The sequence below is a fragment of the Macrotis lagotis genome, chromosome X, assembly GCF_037893015.1.
Source record: "Macrotis lagotis isolate mMagLag1 chromosome X, bilby.v1.9.chrom.fasta, whole genome shotgun sequence".
Classification (NCBI taxonomy): domain Eukaryota; kingdom Metazoa; phylum Chordata; class Mammalia; order Peramelemorphia; family Peramelidae; genus Macrotis; species Macrotis lagotis.
The window spans coordinates 271,554,717-271,573,511 of record NC_133666.1 but is presented as its reverse complement, the minus strand read 5'-3'; the positions used below and the strand labels follow the sequence as shown (position 1 = coordinate 271,573,511).

The 18,795-nt window shown below is 36.3% G+C and overlaps 1 protein-coding gene across 1 annotated transcript in view; it reads left to right on the top strand.

Moving 5' to 3' along the window:
- Nucleotides 1–18,795, top strand: part of ITGA1 (integrin subunit alpha 1) — a 191,129-nt gene that overhangs the window by 107,085 nt on the left and 65,249 nt on the right. The window contains exons 8-11 of the mRNA XM_074208716.1: nt 756–906; nt 7,868–8,033; nt 14,509–14,582; nt 16,038–16,182. Of these exons, the coding sequence (XP_074064817.1) occupies nt 756–906; nt 7,868–8,033; nt 14,509–14,582; nt 16,038–16,182 (536 nt within the window). The remainder of the gene's footprint in view (nt 1–755; nt 907–7,867; nt 8,034–14,508; nt 14,583–16,037; nt 16,183–18,795) is intronic.

Here is an 18,795-nt window from a genome sequence, read left to right as displayed (position 1 = left end):
TCTAAAGTCATTTTTAAAAATTGTAATCTGAACTTCTCAGAAAATATTAATAAACAAATTATCAAATCAAAGCTGGAGTATACTAAAATTCAAATTATTTGCTTTCCTTTTTTAAAATGTCTGATTTTATTTTCTCCTTCATCCAATGCTTACATTCAAGAGCTGGCAGTAAGGGGGGGAGGGAGGAAAGGCTGTCTGGGGCTCAGCAAATTCTATCCTCTCGTGTCTCAGCTATATAGCAGAAGCCAAATTGGTGAGCTCTTCTGTGAATATCAGGGTAGGGGTGAAGGAAGGTGAGAAACAAAGCAGATACTTCTGCCAAAAGGAGAGAGGAAGAAGCCTGCTGATATGGAAAAAAAAATACATTCCCAAGGGAAGAGGAGAAGGCTGTTTACAAAGCAAGGAGTGGGTGTGGAGAACTAATCTCCTTGACGTCTTATGGTGAGCTTGAGACCCACCTTCCCTTTGATACCTCCAGGAGTACAATGTCCCCTCTGGTTTTTGGTATGTGAGAACATGTGATGATTAAGCAAAATGGCAACCCTTCTACCATCTGGAACAAATCAGAAAATGCTACAAATAGTGGTCATCATGTTGCCCAGCATGACTGATGGGTGCTGTGGTTGCTCTTGGATCCAAGGCTAGGAGCGACCTAGAGCACTGTTGTGCTTTCATACATTGCCTTGAAAATTTTGCATAATATTGGGGATGGTGCCTTATCTATCTCTTTTATGTATATCTCTTTTGTGTTTCAGAAAAGAGGCCTTTACTAAAGCCAGAGGTGCTAGAAGTGGGGTTAAGAAAGTCATGGTAATTGTGACTGATGGAGAATCCCATGACAACCATCGACTGAATAAAGTCATCAAGGACTGTGAAGATGAAGGGATCCAGAGATTTGCCATAGCTGTAAGTGCAATGTTAGCTCATAAAAAAAGAGATTTAGAGTTATACTGTAACTCAATGATCATCTGTTCTCTCTCTCTCTCTCATTTTATGGATGAGGAAATTGAGGTTTAGTAACTTGATGAGACCTCATAGGTAATAAGTAACAGATTTGGGATTTGAACTCAGATCTTTTGACTCCAGACCTTCCCTTGTTATCTCTATACCATAGTATCTGTCTCCCATATGGTGCCTGGGATAGCTGCTCTACCCCAACTTGAAAGATGGGTCTTTCAGACAGCAATTAGATCAGGTTCAAGATCTACTTTGAGACTTCCAAGCTATAGCTCACAAGCCCCCACTGATATGTCTCTCTTTTGAATAGTTAGTCAGATGACATAATTAGCTCAAAGTAAAGGAAGTTATTGGAAAGGCATAGTAAGAAAAGCAGCAACAAAATATTTCATAAACCTGAACTTGATTCCATTAATTAGACAGGAGTATGTGTCAAGTCTGTTCACGATCATTTGATGAGAGCAAGAGAAAACTGGAAGAAAAAAAGCCTACAGAACCTACTTAGCAACCAGATTAGAAGCTGGCAGATAGAAATATCCAGTAATCCTTAATTGTCAATAATGATATTTCCTCTATCACTCTTGGCATTGTTTATAGCTACACTAACAATTTTGATGTTGGAGGTTGTAGGTGGACAATACATCTGTCCTACAATCAATCATGGTGAGATAAGAGTCTATCATACAGATTCCCCTTCCTCCTCCTTTCTCACCATTCCTAGACCCTGGGAAACTTGAGAACCACTTCTAGAAAGGTTTTCAATAGGAAAGAAGCTCATCTTGTATAAATTTTTATGCCTCTTAAAATTTTGGCCTAAGTCCCACTCGCCCTATCATATTTGAAATTTTGCCAGCACTATGAGACTGGATAAGATAATGAGTCCAATTCTTTGGCAGTCTTTAGGAATGGACAGCTAGGTGGTACAGTAGATAAAGTGCCAAACTTGGAATTCAAATCTGGTCTTAGACATTTACTAACTGTGTGACCTTGACCAAGTCACTTAACCTGTTTGACTCAGTTTCTTTATCTATAAATGAGCTGGAGAAGTGGCAAACCACTCCCTTTGCCTTTAAAACCCAAATGGCGTCACTGAGAGACAGACATGACTGAATAGTAAATATAGAGGCATCAAGATAAGGCTTCATTTTTGAGAGAGTTTGAGGGCATTGAGCACCTCTGGTCTTCCTGGGACAGCTAGCATTGATTTAGAGCAGAGTAAAGATGCAAGAAATGTTTCCATCAACTATACAAGCCAAATTCAAATTCTTAAAATCACCAGGATAGTCATCCTTTGACACGTATCAGGTAGACTGGAGAGAAAAAAATATAAATTGTTTAGCCAGTGTTTGTAAAGCACCAGATATTGTGCTAATCACTGAGAATATGAAGAAAGACAAAAAAGACAAGCAGTCCCTGCTCTCAAAATAACATGCAAATAAAACACAAAGCGATGCCTGTTGAGTAAACTGTGATCAGACTCAAAGAAGACTGAGAACAACTTCTGGGGAAGGCAGAGGGAATTTCTTAGTTCCAAAGGGAGGCCCCAGCCTGTCTAAGGGATAAAGACTACCTAATACACAATGTACCCTCTCTCTCTCTCTCTCTCTCTCTCTCTCTCTCTCTCTCTGCTCCTCTTAGAAGCAACCATGTAAATACATAGCAGTATGCTTATTGTTATTAACAATAATATTTAAACCCACACTGGCTCACCACAAGCTGCTTGTACAAAAACAAAAGACATCTGTCTGCCTACAGACCTCATTATAGAGACTCTATCAGCAGCCACCAGCTCCCAGGAATATGTTGGCTGAATTTTCCGCAGAGGGGCATTCCGAGCTCCGGAGGAAGGGGTGATGGATGGACAATCTGCTGCTCAGAAATTCAATCAAGTTTGAAGCATTACAAGTTTCTGTCCCAGCTAAGCTCACTGCCCCCAAAGTTTCAACATTTTCCTGGTTCTTCCTTTAGGAGAGCACTATTCAGCTCACTGCTTTAGCCTCCCCCAGTTCTCTGACAATGCAGTCTACTCAGGGCCTGTGTTTTGAGGAAGAGGTGGTGCTAGAGGCAGGCAATGCAAGCTTGCCACACACTGCCTTGAAATGTTGGGTAGATGGAGAAGGGGAGATTTAGTGCGAAGCTTAAGGCAGTGCCTGTCATCACCCTCTGTTCCAAAAGACCCAAGGGATGATCCAACCCTGGCTAAGAAGATAATGTCTCAAACTCTTCCTGAGTTATCTCATTCAGTCTTTACCCACACTACCCCCTCAAACCATCCTACACACTGCCTCCAGGTTTATCTTCATCAAATACCACTTTCATTATGCCTTCACTCATTCATTCAAGAAATATTTATAGCATTACCACTATGGCAAGTCTCTGTGGTGTGCACTATCATCAGGTGTTGGGGGTTATCTGGAGCAGGAAGGAGAGGAAGAAGTTATGAAATGAATGAGACATCTCTTCCCAAGGAATTTACAATCACAGAGTAATAGCAGTTTGCAATTTGGAAAGGCCTTTCCAGAGAGGTATCATGCCATTCTCTGGCTCATACAATCTTTATAGTCCGGGGCTGATATAGTAAGGGTGTTGCTGCCAGCTTGAGGGCATTGCAAGGAGTCAAAGAAGGAAATTTCAGAGACACATTGCCTCCTTGCCCAACCCTGTATACTTTTATGTTAGAATCTATATTCCTCAAACTGACATTCTAGACTTTGAACAATCTGTTTCAGCCCACTTTGCCAAACTTATTCTCCAGCATGAAGCCTCTTCTACAGTCAGACCAAATTACACACCTCCTTCAAAAGAGATATTACATAGTTTCCTTAGTTTGGTTTTCCTGTCCCTCTTCTCTCCACTTATTCCAAATCCTCTTCAGTGTTCAAGGCCTAGTTCTTTTCCATCTTTTATAACACCTCTGTTCTCACAGTCAGTGATATCTCTCCCCTTCAGACTCCTATAACATTTCATTATTAATCACATATAATGTTGGTTAATTCTTCCTGGGTATGCTATGGCTATGCCATAATGTTATAAGGTCTTTGAGGTCAGGGACTAGAACACAATTTTTCTGATCATCCTCTCAGTGCTCAGATATCCTCAATTAACAACTTTCTAAACAAGTGAATTTTAGAGGAGCTTAGTTTTCTCTTTTTCTCCATTTACATCTCCTTATGTTTCTAGATTTTATGAGAGTAAATTCAAATGAATACATATGGTTAAAAAAACTGTTCCTTTTTGAAGAAAAAAAATTGTTTTGTGGGACTATGAAAATAAAAATTTAAGAATTGAGGTTATATTAAGAAGCTCACTGATAAAAATACCAGAACTGAAGTTATAACAGACTCACTAGTAACATTAGAGAAATAAAAAGGGTATAATACTCATTAGGAAAAAGCACAAGGTAAAATAGGTAATGAAAATGAACAATATGAAGAAAAGAATAATAATAGCTAACACTTATCAGACACTTAGCTAAGTGTTTTACAATTATCTCATTTGATCCTCACAACACTCTTGGGAAGTAGATGTCATTATTATCCTCATTTTATAGATAAGGAAACTGAGGCAAACAGGGCTTAAATAGTAAGTGGGCCCTCTACCCACTGTACCACACAACCATGGCAACATGGTGGTCCACATATTTTTGGGAGCAATCAAAGCCAATGGTAGGAAGAAATGTATTGGGTGGAATCTTCATTAAAGTGCTTGTGTGCCCTTTTTAAAAAAAATCCATTTTGTAAGGAAAAATTGACTAAAAAAGAAACATTACAAAATAACACATAAATTATGTATTCTGTTTCACTCAATAGAAATGCGACAAGGCTCAAAAGCTTGGCATTCAGCTAATGTTCACCTGAGATAGACACTGCAAAGCCGCATTTCCCTTGGGCCAGGCATGTCAAATGTAAAATGTTTAATCCATTTACACATAATACAATGTCTACTGTCTGAAAACAACCAAAGAAGATTTGAAAATATGCTGTAATTGGTTTGGGAAGATTGTAGGTTTAAACTAAAAATTACATGAATTTTCAAGGTAACACTGACCAGTGATGAATTCACTAGATATAGTCTTTTTTACCAAAATCAAAGATTATGCATAATCTTCAGATTTTTCTTCAAATATCAATTTTCAAATAGAATGAAAATTCAAGTTTTTAAGGCAACAGAAGATCTGGGGAGAGGAGAGGAAAAGAGTTAAGTGTAGGGGTATTAAAATTTTAAAATTAATTTAAAAAACAAATGTTTACTATGTAGTGCCATGCTCGGGGTGGCACATCTATAAGATATTCTTCAAGGATACATGATGAGCTTGCAAAGGCACAAAAGTGGAAGATAGAATGCTGAGTTCAGAATCAACCAATAGGCTAGTTTGATTAGAACATTGAGTGTGTGAAAGGAAGTGATGGAAAAGAAACCAGGAAGTTAGGTTGGAAAGGCCTTCAAATACAGATATAGGGAAGAATGATGGGGTCAGAGTCCTACTTTAGAAGATTATTTTGGCAAATTTGTGGCAAATGGATTGGACATGAATTTGAAAACAAGGAAACCAATTTGGAGACTTCTGATGGAGAGATGATGAGGGCTTGGATTAGGATGCAGGGAAGCAAGATATGGAGGTGGAAGAAGTTATGGAAGTTCCATATGTATACATATATATAGATATATATATGTATATATATATACATATATATATATATATGTGTGTATATAATCTTTTGGTTCTTTGCTGTTCCCAAATCTTTATTTTTCTCATTTTACAACTGGAAAAAAAGGAGGATCTGAATGGAAAAATGATTTGCTCAAGAGCTCTGAACCAAAAGTCAACAATGGATTGTGCTGGAGTCCTCTCAAACTGTGTCATGAGCTATGACTTAAATTTTCAGTGTGAGAATTTATACCTCAACTTGGCAAATGCTAGAAATCAGGGTCTGTTTTACTATTTTCTTTTTTTGTCTAGCTTTAAAAAGAATGATGAAGAAAATATTAATAATGCAGATTAAATGTAAAAGTATTCACTTCATATGATTTTCCCCTAGATAGCCAGTTGTTAAACATTTACACACACACACACACACACACACACACACACACCACAGACACATTGTTTATCTTATTACAAATCCTCTTTGAGGGTACTGCTGCTTTCCCTCTTCTGACAACTCCCTTTTCTGGTCCGTCTTCATTCTCTTCACTTACCAGAACTGGGAAGTGGATAGCAGCAAGTCACTGTTAACATATAAACAAAAAGTTCTGGAGGTCTGACCCTTTTCACTTCTCAGAGAAGGAAGCAGGGAACTATATTTTTTCTGACTAGTGTAATCTGTACAATCACTGACCACCCCCACATCTTCCACAAGTGAAAAACTAGACATCTTAATATTAAATAAATTCGATGACCTGAAAAACAGCCAAATGATCTCTCCATTACTTTGTTGTCTGGTCTATTTGTCTTTTGTAGCACATTTCTTCCAAATAGCTCAGAGTACTGTGCAGACATTATCTCATTATCCCTAACAACATAAATAGCATTTTACAAATGAAGAAGCAAATAAGCAGCTTTGTATTGGAGACATTCACCTAAGGTCAGAGAGTATATCAGTGATGGAGGCATCCCCTAGTTCTCTGCCTGATTTGGACTCTGTTCCCCCTCAGGCTTTCATAGACTTGTCTAAGCAGGCCTGCAACAGAAGGGTAAGGTGCTCTTCAATGATGAGAAATAACTATCTGACAAGTATGCTGAATTAAGTAAAAGTTTGAATATCATTGCCACAGGCTATGCCACCTGCCTAATCAGAAGGTCCATAGGCTTCTTTTTCCTCTTGCAAAAGAAATGACTGATTATAAACAATATTGAATATCAATGCAAGCAACTAAACTTCCTTTGAAATTATTTCCATTTAAACAATTGAATAATGCAATTCATAAAAATTCACAATACTTTCAATCACTTCAAGTCTTCTTCAAGATTCTTTGAATGAATAAATGACTAAGTGAATGAATAAATGAATGAAGTATGTTCAAATTTAAGGACAAGGACTATCCCTGCCCTCAAGGAACTTACATTCTAAAGGGAAAAAGAAAACTAGAAGAGAAGTGGTGGCCAGTGAAAGGCTCTTTATTCAAAACTTGCTTTAGTTCCCTGGCTAACTTTAGGTAAGGCATTTAACCTCCCTAAGCCTCAGTTTACTCATGTGTATAATGAAGGGCTTGGAGCAAGTGACTCCTAAGGAAACTTTAGCTGTAAATTCTGCAAACCTGCTTTTCAGAAAATGCCAATGTACTTTGTCAATGATATTAGTTATCTCTCATAAATAACAGCTGTTTTTCTCCTCTTTGTAGAGTATTATCCATTCCAAAAACTGGTTCCTATTAGGAGCAGACAATAGCTTTTCTCTCAGATCAGCTGTGACAATTACCACTCAGTCTAATGCTGCCTAAATAAAAAATGGGTCTGACATTTCCTTACCTTCACTCTGTATATAGTGTTTTCAGGAAGAATGATCATTTCCGAATCAAGCAGTTCAATTGCTGCTAATTGGGTTTGCCACAGATGCTGGTGGCACCAACAGGTAAGACACCTAAGAGATTCCCAACTCTCAAACCACTAGATTCAAAAGATACAACTGTTCAGAAACAGCAAGGAGAAGACATGGTGAGGAGCAGAAACATGATTTAGTGAACAAGCTTGTCCTTTGTCTGCTCCTAGACCAACTGCTGTTTCTGCAGCAGCTCTTATGAAGTAACATACATATTCCGGAAAGTTGGAAAGTCCCCTTCCAAGAACGTAGGAGTGCATAAAAATTTCATTGTGTTGTTACTCAGTTCTGTTTACCCAGACAATATTTCTGAAACCTTTATTTAACACAGAAATAAAATATAATCTTGACTTTCTTTTTTTGTGTCTTAGATTCTTGGCCACTATAATCGAGGGAATTTGAGCACTGAGAAATTTGTGGAAGAAATAAAATCAATTGCAAGTGAACCTACTGAAAAACATTTCTTCAATGTCTCTGATGAATTCGCACTAGTTACTATTGCTGAAGGCCTGGGAGAAAGAATATTTGCCTTGGAAGGTATGAAAATTTCATTAAATCAAAATAGTAAATTCATAAATCAAGTCCTCAAAAATGTATTGCCTTCCTTTTTTTCTAACATCTTTTTTTTTTACCCATCAGGATATTAAACTGTTTTCTGCACCTCTCATTCAGACAAATATTTCACAATGCATTCGAGTTGCTAAGAAGATATCCTAAGGGTACAGTTGATGTAGGTGTTAAGGAGGACAGTGATGGAAGTATGGCATCAGGAATGATCTGTGGTTTTTTTTCCTCCACTTCTTTTTTGGTATTTTGGAGAGTTAGGAAGTAGATAGAGATGCAAGTAGAGGAAAAATTAAGTTTCAAATCTTAGAATTTTGTTTATAACTTTTTTCAGTGTATTTTCTCAATCTTTTAAGGTCTCCTTAGAAAATGGAACCATTTAGATCATCAGTACATTAAAACATTGTCTCACTCCCTGCCTAGCAGTATGTGGTCTTGGCTTACTATTTGTATTTAATACTTTCCATTCTTGGTCTTAAATGAGAATGGACTTTAAATGATGATGAACATATTTTTCTCTGTGGTCCTTCCTAGTTTAACAAGTTACGTTGGAACTAATCCCTTTCATATCAAAATGTCCCAGAATAACTGAAGATTGAAGATACTTGATCTATAGTCCATAGTCCATTTAAAAGAATGTATATATATATATATCTTCTTGTGTTACTACTACAGAAAAAGTGGCATAGAGAAAACTATGAGTCTTGTGCTCCAGTGAGGGGGTTCTACTACTTCTTGCCAGTAGACAAAAATGACAACTGTCTGAAGGGTCTTTGCCTCATATGTATACTGTCTACATTTAACAACAAGCTAGCTGAGCAGTGAGGCTGGGGAGAGGGGAATATATATGTATTATATAATTCTAATTTTAATCTGTATTAGTATTTTATTAATCAACAAAACTATAAATCAAACCCAAATGTGTAACATTTGCCAGTTTCTAAGGCAACAGTGATACTCTGTAGCCAGCCAGTTTGACTAGCTTTAGCATCCCTACAGGTTTTAAAGAGACTTTAAGAAATCATAAGATCAGACCTATAAAGTTGAAAGGAACCTCAAAGATTGTGTAATAGAACTCTTTTTCAATTTTTAGATGAGGGATTCAAATTATATGATTTATAATTGGAAAAAATTAGGTAAAAAAACATTTTTTTAAGGTTTTTGCAAGGCAAATGGGGTTAAGTAGCTTGCCCAAGGCCACACAGCTAAGTAATTATTAAGTATCTGAGACCGAATTTGAACCCAGGCACTCCTGACTCCAGGGCCGGTCCTTTATCTACTGCGACACCTAGCCACCCCGATACAAAAAATTTTTAAAAAGAAATGAAATGATTTTGTTGTTGATCAGTCTTTTTTCAAGTGGAATCTAACTCTCTGTGATTCCATTTGGGTTTTCTTGGCTGAGATACTAAGTGATTATTTTTCTTCAGCTCATTTTACAGATGAGAAAACTGAGGCAAGCAGGGTTAAATAATTTGCCCAGGGTCACACAATAAATGTCTGAGGCCACATTTGACTTCTTGTTTGGTGCTCTATCCACTGTACCACCCAACTATCCATTTGCTATGATTTACCTACTCTATAAATTGAAACTAGCAAGCAAATCAGTTCCCCTGATCTTGCCACACATAACTGTATTTCTGAGGAAGAAAGAAGAAAAGAAAGAAAACTTCACATCAGAAGTACCTGTACCATGGTACAGTGAAAAGGAAATTACCACTAGAATCAGAGGACCCTGGGTTCAAGTCCTACCACAGAGGCTTCTTGCATAGGGGACCTTGGACCAACAACTTTCTTGGTCTCTATTTCCTCATCTGTAAAATGAGGGGGTTGGATTATTTGACTTCTGAGCTCCCTATAGCAGTCAACCTTTCGTCCTTTAATAATAGGGTCTTGGGAATATAATCTAATTATAAGGAAAAAAGGGAGAGGGTGGAGAAAAAAATGTAATTAAGGTGCTTGAGTTAGATAAGACCTGGGTTTGAATCTGGTCTTAGATCATTGATAACTCTGTCACTTAAAATCTTTAAATTGAGGCAGCTAGGTGGCACACTGTATAGAGCACCGCCCCTGGAGTCAGGAGTACCTGAGTTCAAATCTGGACTCAGACACTTAATAATTGCCTAGCTGTGTGGCCTTGGGCAAGCCACTTAACCCCATTGCCTTGCAAAAAAAACCAAACCTTAAAATCTTTAAATCTGAGGTTCTTGTGTATAAAATAAGGATATTTGGTTATCCTACCCACCTTATGGAATCATTGTGAGATAACATACAGAAAAAGTACTTTGAAAGCTGTTTAAAGCAATATATAGAGGTCCACTGTTGTTATTGAAAAAAAGAACTGATCAGAGCCTTTCCTTCAGTACACCGATTCTAAGAAAAAAAATGAGAAAAGCAGAAAATGGGCAGGGAAAAAGGAATACTTACTTGAAGATATTAGTGAGTTCCACAGGACTGACAGCATACATTTTGCACATCACTTTGCCTAGAATTTTGGAAACAGAACAAGTCCAGTGATTTATCAATAGGAAATTCTACCTATTCCTGAAGGACACTACTGCTGGAAAAGACACCTCTAATTTTTGTTTTTCTTAGTTTGAAGTGTTATTTATGGCTGACCTAAAGGCACTCCTGATAGGCTTTCGGAGTGGGGGGGGTAGTATAATGTCCTAATAATGCCCTTATTCACTTTAAAATTCTAATAACTTAAGCTGTAGACCTGAGAGAAACAACACACAAATGACATTTAAAAGAAAACTTGTTAAAGTTTACAGGACATCATTACCCACTAGACATTTTCATTTAGTATCCTGTGGCAAAAAGAAAATAGCTTGAGAAAGTAAAATGTGCCCCATGGAAAACAGAACTGAAGTTGCTATGAACTCTGAGAAGAAAATTCAATTTCTTTTTAAATATCATGTGACTATATACATATACATATATATATATATATGTTATTTATGTCTATCATACTTACTGTTGAAGTTAAAACTTTCAAACTTAAAAGCTGTGCAAAAATCTTAGGAAGATACTATACTGACTTAGTATCTTCATACAAACATCACTGACCAATAACTTTCCAAGCATTTTTGTTGGTTTTTAAAATTAAATTTTATTTTTTAACCAAATAAAAATCTATTTTTTCTCCCTTTCACCCTGACTCAACTTGAAAAACATGGAAAAGGAAAACAAATTCCTTACAAAAAAAATGTGCATAGTCAGGCAAAACAAATTCCTTCAGTGGCTGTGTTCAAAAAAAATAAGTGTCACAATTTAGTGCCCCCTGAATCTTAGCAGGACTCTGTCAGGAGATGGGTAGCATGCCTCATCAGAGATCCTCTAGAATCAGAGGTGTCAGAGTTGTTACAGTTAAGCATTTTTGTCAATTGTATTAACTAGCTAAACTGCTTATGAATTTTACGGAATCAGGTCAGAAAGTGCTATATTTCCCTGTCACTTGGAAATTCTCCATTTCCCATAAATCTTTACCCTCTGTGAAGGCAACTGCCAACTAATGTGAAGGCTGCATTGTTCTTTCCTTTTGGCACCAGTTTAGCCTACTGAGTAGCTAGTGCCAGTGATTAGCTCTGGGATATCAGGAAGTCATTTAACATTTCCCTGATAAACAACAGAGATAACAGAAAAATCCCTCTCCAGTGGTATGGACTGTCAAATTGATCACTTTGGACTTGCCCAAGAAGTTAAAGGAGAGGTCTCTGGGAAAGAACTTAACTTATATAGGTCAAGGTCTCCTACTGGATCTGGGGCCATCTTCAGTCATCCTGATCTATTTCTTGCTGCTGGACCCAGATGGTTCTGGAGGAAAGAGAAAGGCTGGTGACTTTGCACAGCTTTCCCTCACTTAAATTCATAACACAAATCATAATATCATTGTCCTCTTCAAGAATGAAGGGCATTGTTTAATATTTGTTTTATGCTTAATGGTTTTTTCCTCTCTTATGGTTTTTTGCCTTTTATTCTGATTCTTCTTTCACAATTTGACTAATATGGAAATATGTCATAACCTATGTTAGATTGCTTGATGTCAAGGGAAAGGGACAAACGGGGAGGGAGGAAGAAAAATGTATAACTCAAAATCTTACAAAAAATAAATGAAACTATCTTTGCATGTAGTTGGGAAAATAAATAAAAAAGAAAGAAGGACAAACTAGAAATGAAACAAATGAGCAAGCTAGGCTCCAGCTATTCTTCATAATCTCTTTCGTTTTACTCTTTTCTCAGCAGTGACCTGAAGATAGAACCAAAAGTGCTAGGAGACTGGGATAGAGGCAGGGCTCCCAAGATTAGAGGAGGTGGCTTTTATTGGCACTTTGGCACAGTTTCTACCTGTCTGTTAAGGAAATTGTAAAGATAAATTTGATAATAAGTGTAAAGTGCCTTGAGCTCTCAGAGTAAAATGTTTTAAAATAAAGCTTATTTTAGTGCCTAAATGAAAGGACTATTCCAACGTGTGATTGAAACGTAATATGTGACTCTTGACTATTTCCTCTATAAAAATTAGCCCTATAAAAGTTATTTGCAAACCTATTCACTGGCAATTTATTCCAGGTAAGTAGTAAAGAATCTTGGAGCTTGATTTCATTGATTTGACTACCCTATATTCCCCTGCTGAGAGAGCAGGTTGATTTTTTTTAATATAAATTTTAGATTACTTGTGGGGTTTTTTCTCATTTGCAAAGTAACAGTAAATGATCCATTCATTAGTGGAAAATAAATGGATATTTTCCTACTTCCTCAGTATTATGTGACCCTGCTAAGTTTGGAATACTGAATGTTTTCAAATGTATGTCTATGGATAGATATTTAGATAGATATGCACTTACTGCATATATACAAAAATGTGCAAGTATGTAGAAACATATAAAGGGTGTCCCAGAAGTTTTAGTGTAATTTAAAGCTTTAATATCATATAAGACTGAATGGTTCATTATGGTATTTTATGCAAATTCCCAAGTTTTGGGGGCCTGCTATGTGAAGGGTCAAAGGCAGATTAAATATTTGTGGATGAAAAGGCAATATACTTACAAAGCTCAAAGCATCATTATCAACATTTCAATAACAAATTATCATCCACATGTAATTTGGGCTTTTCTGGTAGTAGAGGACAAAGAGGTCTCTATAGTAAGCAATCTGTACAGGTCAAAAGGCCCCTTAACAGCATCTCCAGGTTAGTGGAACTAGGCATGTCCAGAGAACTCCAAGTTACAGCTAAGTGATTCTGTGACTTGAAAGCAACTAAGTGGCATAGTGGATAGAAGGTTGCCCTTGGTTTCAGGAAGACCAGAGCAGCTTTGAGAGAGATATAACTTACAAGAGTAAGGAGATATTATTCCCATAATCTGTCATAAAGTGTTGATTTAAGGAACTGGGAATATTTAATATGGAAAAGAGAACTTTCAGGGAAAACACCAGAGCTGCCTTTGAATATTTGAAGAATTGTCTTGTAAAAAAGAGATTAGATATTACTTTAACCTGAGGGAACAGAACCAGGAGTAATGGGTGAGAGTTGCAGCAAGATATATATATATATATATATAATATATATATATTATATAAATATATATATATATATATGCTTTTTATATAAATCCCTTTTAACAATAAGGCCCCTTTAAGTCTTTTTTTTTAGGTTTTTGCAAGGCAAATGGGGTTAAGTGGCTTGCCCAAGGCCACATAGCTAGGTAATTATTAAGTGTCTGAGGCTGGATTTGAACCCAGGTCCTCCTGACTCCAGGGCCAGTGCTTTATCCACTGAGCCACCTAGCCACTCCCTCTTTAAGTCTTTAAGAGTGAATGGGGGGGGGGGTGGCTAGGTGGTGCAGTGGATAGAGCACTGGCCTTGGATTCAGGAGGACCTGAGTTCAAATTCAGCTTCAGACACTTAATAACCTAGCTGTGTGGCCTTGGGCAAGCCACTTAACCCCATTGCCCTGCAAAAATCTTTTTTTTTTTTAAAAAAAGAGTGAATCGGATTGCTTTGGGAAGATTCCCATTCATTGGTAGTCTTCAAGCAGATAGCTTAAAGATGGCTTCAAGCAGGTCACTTACAACTCTGAAATAATGAGGTTCCTAATTCCTGAGGTACAAGATCTTTCATTGTCATATTGCAGCTTCTAGGTTTTAAAAACTATATATCTGGGAACTTCTTAGAGAAAACGAATTATCTGAAGGCAGAACCACCAATTCTCAGCCTTCAGGAAAGAATTATGACATTGAGTTATGAAACTGCAGTCTTCTCATGGTTCTCTGAGAAAAAATAAACTTCTCATTTTTATCATTTCTTTTAGATCAATGATTTCCATCAAATGAATATACTAGAATTTTATCAAAATATTTGTGGGTTTTGATGATTACCAAGTTCACCAAAATATTAATTAGGAAAGAAAAGACTATTATAGTCCTTAAAGACTTACTTTCTATTTTATAGCTACGACTGACTTGTCAGCAGCCTCATTTGAGATGGAAATGTCCCAGACTGGATTTAGTGCTCATTATTCACAGGTAAATTGATCACTTGGTGGTTGAAACTAAAATCTTATTTTTGTCTCTCTGGTTAGATGGCAGTATGAATAGAGTGCTTGTCCTGAAGTCAGAAAGACATGAGTTCAAATTCAGCCTCAGATACTAGTTGTGTGACCCTGGGCAAGTTATTTAATTTCTATTTTTCTCAGTTTTCTCACCTATAAAATAAGATCAATAATAGCTTCTATATCCCAGGGTTCTTGTGAGAATCAAATGAGACTATAATTGTAAAAGCACTTAGCATAGTACCTGGCAAATACATAAAAGTTAGCAATTATTATTATTCCACAAAATTATTCTTTTACTTGTTATCCAATATTGAAAGTGTCAGATGCTTTTGACATGCTTTTGTCTTGACTACATTTCAATGTTTTCTGATCCAAAATTGAAAGCAGTATTTCTTAGACTTCTTAATATTCCTTAGAACTGTATATGAATTAATTATGTATTTGAAAAGAAAAGCAAAATGTATATAACAGATTTATGATTCAGGTGCAATTCTCTGCAGTTTTAAATATCACTTTTTTTCTGTTCTACTATGGATATGCAAGTGCATATTCCATTTGGTATTCATTAAGTTCTGAAATTTTAAATTGATATAATAATAAGAAATAACTTCTCTATAGTACTTTAAAGTTTCAAAATGCTTTACAAATACCTCATTCTATCGTCACAACAATCTTGAGAGGTAGATACTGTTATTATCCTATTTTTTAGATAAAAGAAACTGAGGCAGAAAAAAGTAAATAAGCATTTTATCGTGCACAACTCACTATGAATGTTAATTATACATCAGTCATATATGACTGCTCATCTTCCAGCCCTGCAGGGAAAAATTGTGATTGTCATTCATTTCAGAGGTACAAAGAGAAAACTCATTCTTAATATTTTGCTCAGCATATATACATTATTTCTTTTTTAAGTGGGAGGCAAAGTGACATGGTAGAAAAAAGAACTGGCTTTGAAGAATGAGAACCTGGGTTCAAATCCTCCTTTTGGTAACTGCTACTGGGTCTCAGTTTTCTCTGTCAAGTGAAGGGTTTGAGCTAGATGACTACTAAAGGTTCTTATATCTCTAGAGCTATAAGACTTCAATCAATGTCAACGTATTCAACATCTGAATCTAAATTCTTAAAAGGATCAGAGATCCTGATCCCCTCTCAAGTATTATGTATGTGAAAGAGTAATAAATGAAACTGTAATGATCAGAAACTCATGTCTGTAGTCTTTTACTAGAAAAGTCTTATGGGGCCCACAAAGATCTTTCTGATCTTTCAGTGTATATATTAAATGTAAAATCTTTAAAAGTGATTGATGAATGTTCTATTCTTTGAATTCATATCCCAAAACTTATCACAATGCCTGGACACATAGTAGGTGATGAATAAATGCTCATCAATTGATTGGCTGATATTTATTTTATTTACATATAAGGACTGGGTTATGCTTGGAGCTGTTGGAGCCTATGACTGGAATGGAACAGTGGTCATGCAGAAAGATAGCCAAATAATAATCCCAGCAAACAATTCCTTTAATGTTGAAACTACTAAGAAAAATGAACCACTTGCTTCCTATTTAGGTGAGTATATTTATAGTTTAATTATTAGACTTCAAGGTTCCTTCTTCTGGGGATTTGACTTCACCAGAGTCCTAGGCTTCAATATCATTAAATTAAGGTTCAATGTCATTAAGTTAATTTTGAGAATCCTACCTTTGACAGCTGTTACTTATGGAACACTGCACAAGTCTTAATTTCTCAGTTTTCTCATCTATCAAGTGAGGATTTTGAGTTGGATGACCACTAAAATACCTTCCATGTCTGGAACTATAAGTCTACACTCAGTGTCAGCATAAGACATTAAGCTCCTTTGGTTCCCAGTTACCTCTTGGACCATGTACAAATTCCTCTGGTTAGCATTTAAAACCTTTCACCATCTTGTTTCAACTTATCATTTTAGTCTTCTTTATATATTGCTATTCATCACTCTTTCTATAGTCTAGACAAATTGACTCTCTTACGCCCTTTCTCACACCCCACTTCCTATCTCTTGTCTGTCTTTATTACAGCTTTCCCCTATACCTAGAATGTATTCCCTCCTCACCTCCACTTCTTGGAATCCCTACCTTCCTTCAGAACTCAACTCAAGCATTATCTCCTACATGAGACCTTTCTTCCTACTTCCCTTCCCACCAGGCCTGGTTTCCCTGTATTATGCATCCCCCCAGTCCTGGAGAAACTACCTATTATTTACTTTGCATAAATTTATATATGATATAGTATAACATGTATAATATAATAAATCTATATACAATGTATATAATATTTAATTTCTTGATAGAATGTAAACTTCTTGAGGGCGCTCTTGTTTCTTACTGTCTTTGAATTCCCAATGACTAGCAAAGTGTCTGGAATATAATAACTATTCAAAAAATATTTGTTAATTGATATATTTCTTTCTATCTAGTCAAATAGGAAAGCCTTGAATAAAATTACCTCAGAGACTTAGCCAGGTTCTTTGAGATGGTCACTAAGTCTATCAACTCATCCCAGATCTGGAGTATTGTACTTAGTTCTAAGCACAATTTTGTGAAAGACCAATCATAACCAATGTAATTATTGGTTTAAAGGAATGTATATCTTTATCAAGAAAACTTCAAAAGGAGTCACAGATAGTCAGACAAAACTGAAAAATGACCAAATAACAAAGGGATATTTAGCTTGATGAAGAAAAGACTTGATGGGGTGGGGGGAGTATGAGAAGAAAAGACACTGGTAGAAAGAACTAGGAGCAACAATTAGAAGCTGTTTATTCTGAATAATGATGAACTTGCTGACTACTCAATCTCTTCAGCTTTGAAAGGGATCAGTATGAACTTTTGAGCTCCTCATTACTGGCAGCATTGTAAGCACAGTCTATTTGGATATCTGTATTTGGTAGGAGATTGGGTGTGATATAATCTCTCAGATTTATTATGTAAATATGATAAGCTCGCATACAGACTTATATGTGTGAATTACTCTCCTGTCTTATAAAGACATATCTGGAATATCTAAGTGATAAAATCTTGGATTGAAATATATTTCAGTGCAATCGATTGCTTGATCCAAATGAAGAGTATTTGCTAAGTTCTTATTATATACTAGGTACCATACTAAGTTCTAGGAGACAGCAAAAGTTATAAAATCTACTGTCCCTGCCAATGGTGAACACTCACATTTTATCTACTAATGACCATGCAGTTGTTGGAAGCAGGTATTATAGAATGCTTGGTCAGTCATTTTAGATGCCAAGGTCATACACTCCATCCCAAATCATCAGTAGTCATCCTGAGTTTTGTTTTACCACTGGATTTTGATGACTCTGGAAGAGAGAGTGAGGCTAGAGAGTCTGTACAATGCTGCCTCACTTAAATCTACTTCATATGATGATGTAATCCTCTTCAAAAACAAACAGCTACCAATATTACTTATTTGGTGATAGTCAAATAAGAACTGTTGCTGATCAACTTTTTAAGTAAAAATCTCTGATTCCAATCCCTGCTAATGCTCAAGGTTATCTTTAATAGAATCAGAGATCTCGAACATAAGATATTATCAGTGGCACAGAATAAAAAACAGCTTCTTTATTCCTGGCTATTCAGGATAGAATTTATGACTCTTCTCTTTCCAGGAAAGGAAAACTATGAATGTGCTGTCTACAATGTACAGGAACGATGAGGTTTTCGTCTGTTGCAGCGATCATTCAATTAGCTCAGTCACAAATGAAGCTCTGATACCCTTTGCCAAAATAAAGTCTAACTTACATAAGGAAATTTCTTTCCAGGAAGGAAAGTGCTCAGAAATCCCAGAAAAATAAAAGTACCCAGTGCTTTTAAACCAGTCTCTTATTCCATAGAGAGATTTTACAAAAGTTCATTAGGAAGTTTACAAGCTAAAAAAAAAAAACAAACTGAATTTGTGAACCTGCTGAGGTCACAAGTCATTATTATATTAAAAATCTTTTGCATTGACTCTAGAAAAATATTTAATGTTAATCCATAATCCCCTGGGAACAGCACACAGTCCAATAGCATGTATCTTTATAGTCAGACATGTCTGCATCCCATGTTCCACACAGACACTTCAGATGTGCCTGGGGTTTGATTAGTCTAATAAGAACTAGGCCATTTTCTTCAGTCCATTTACTGGACT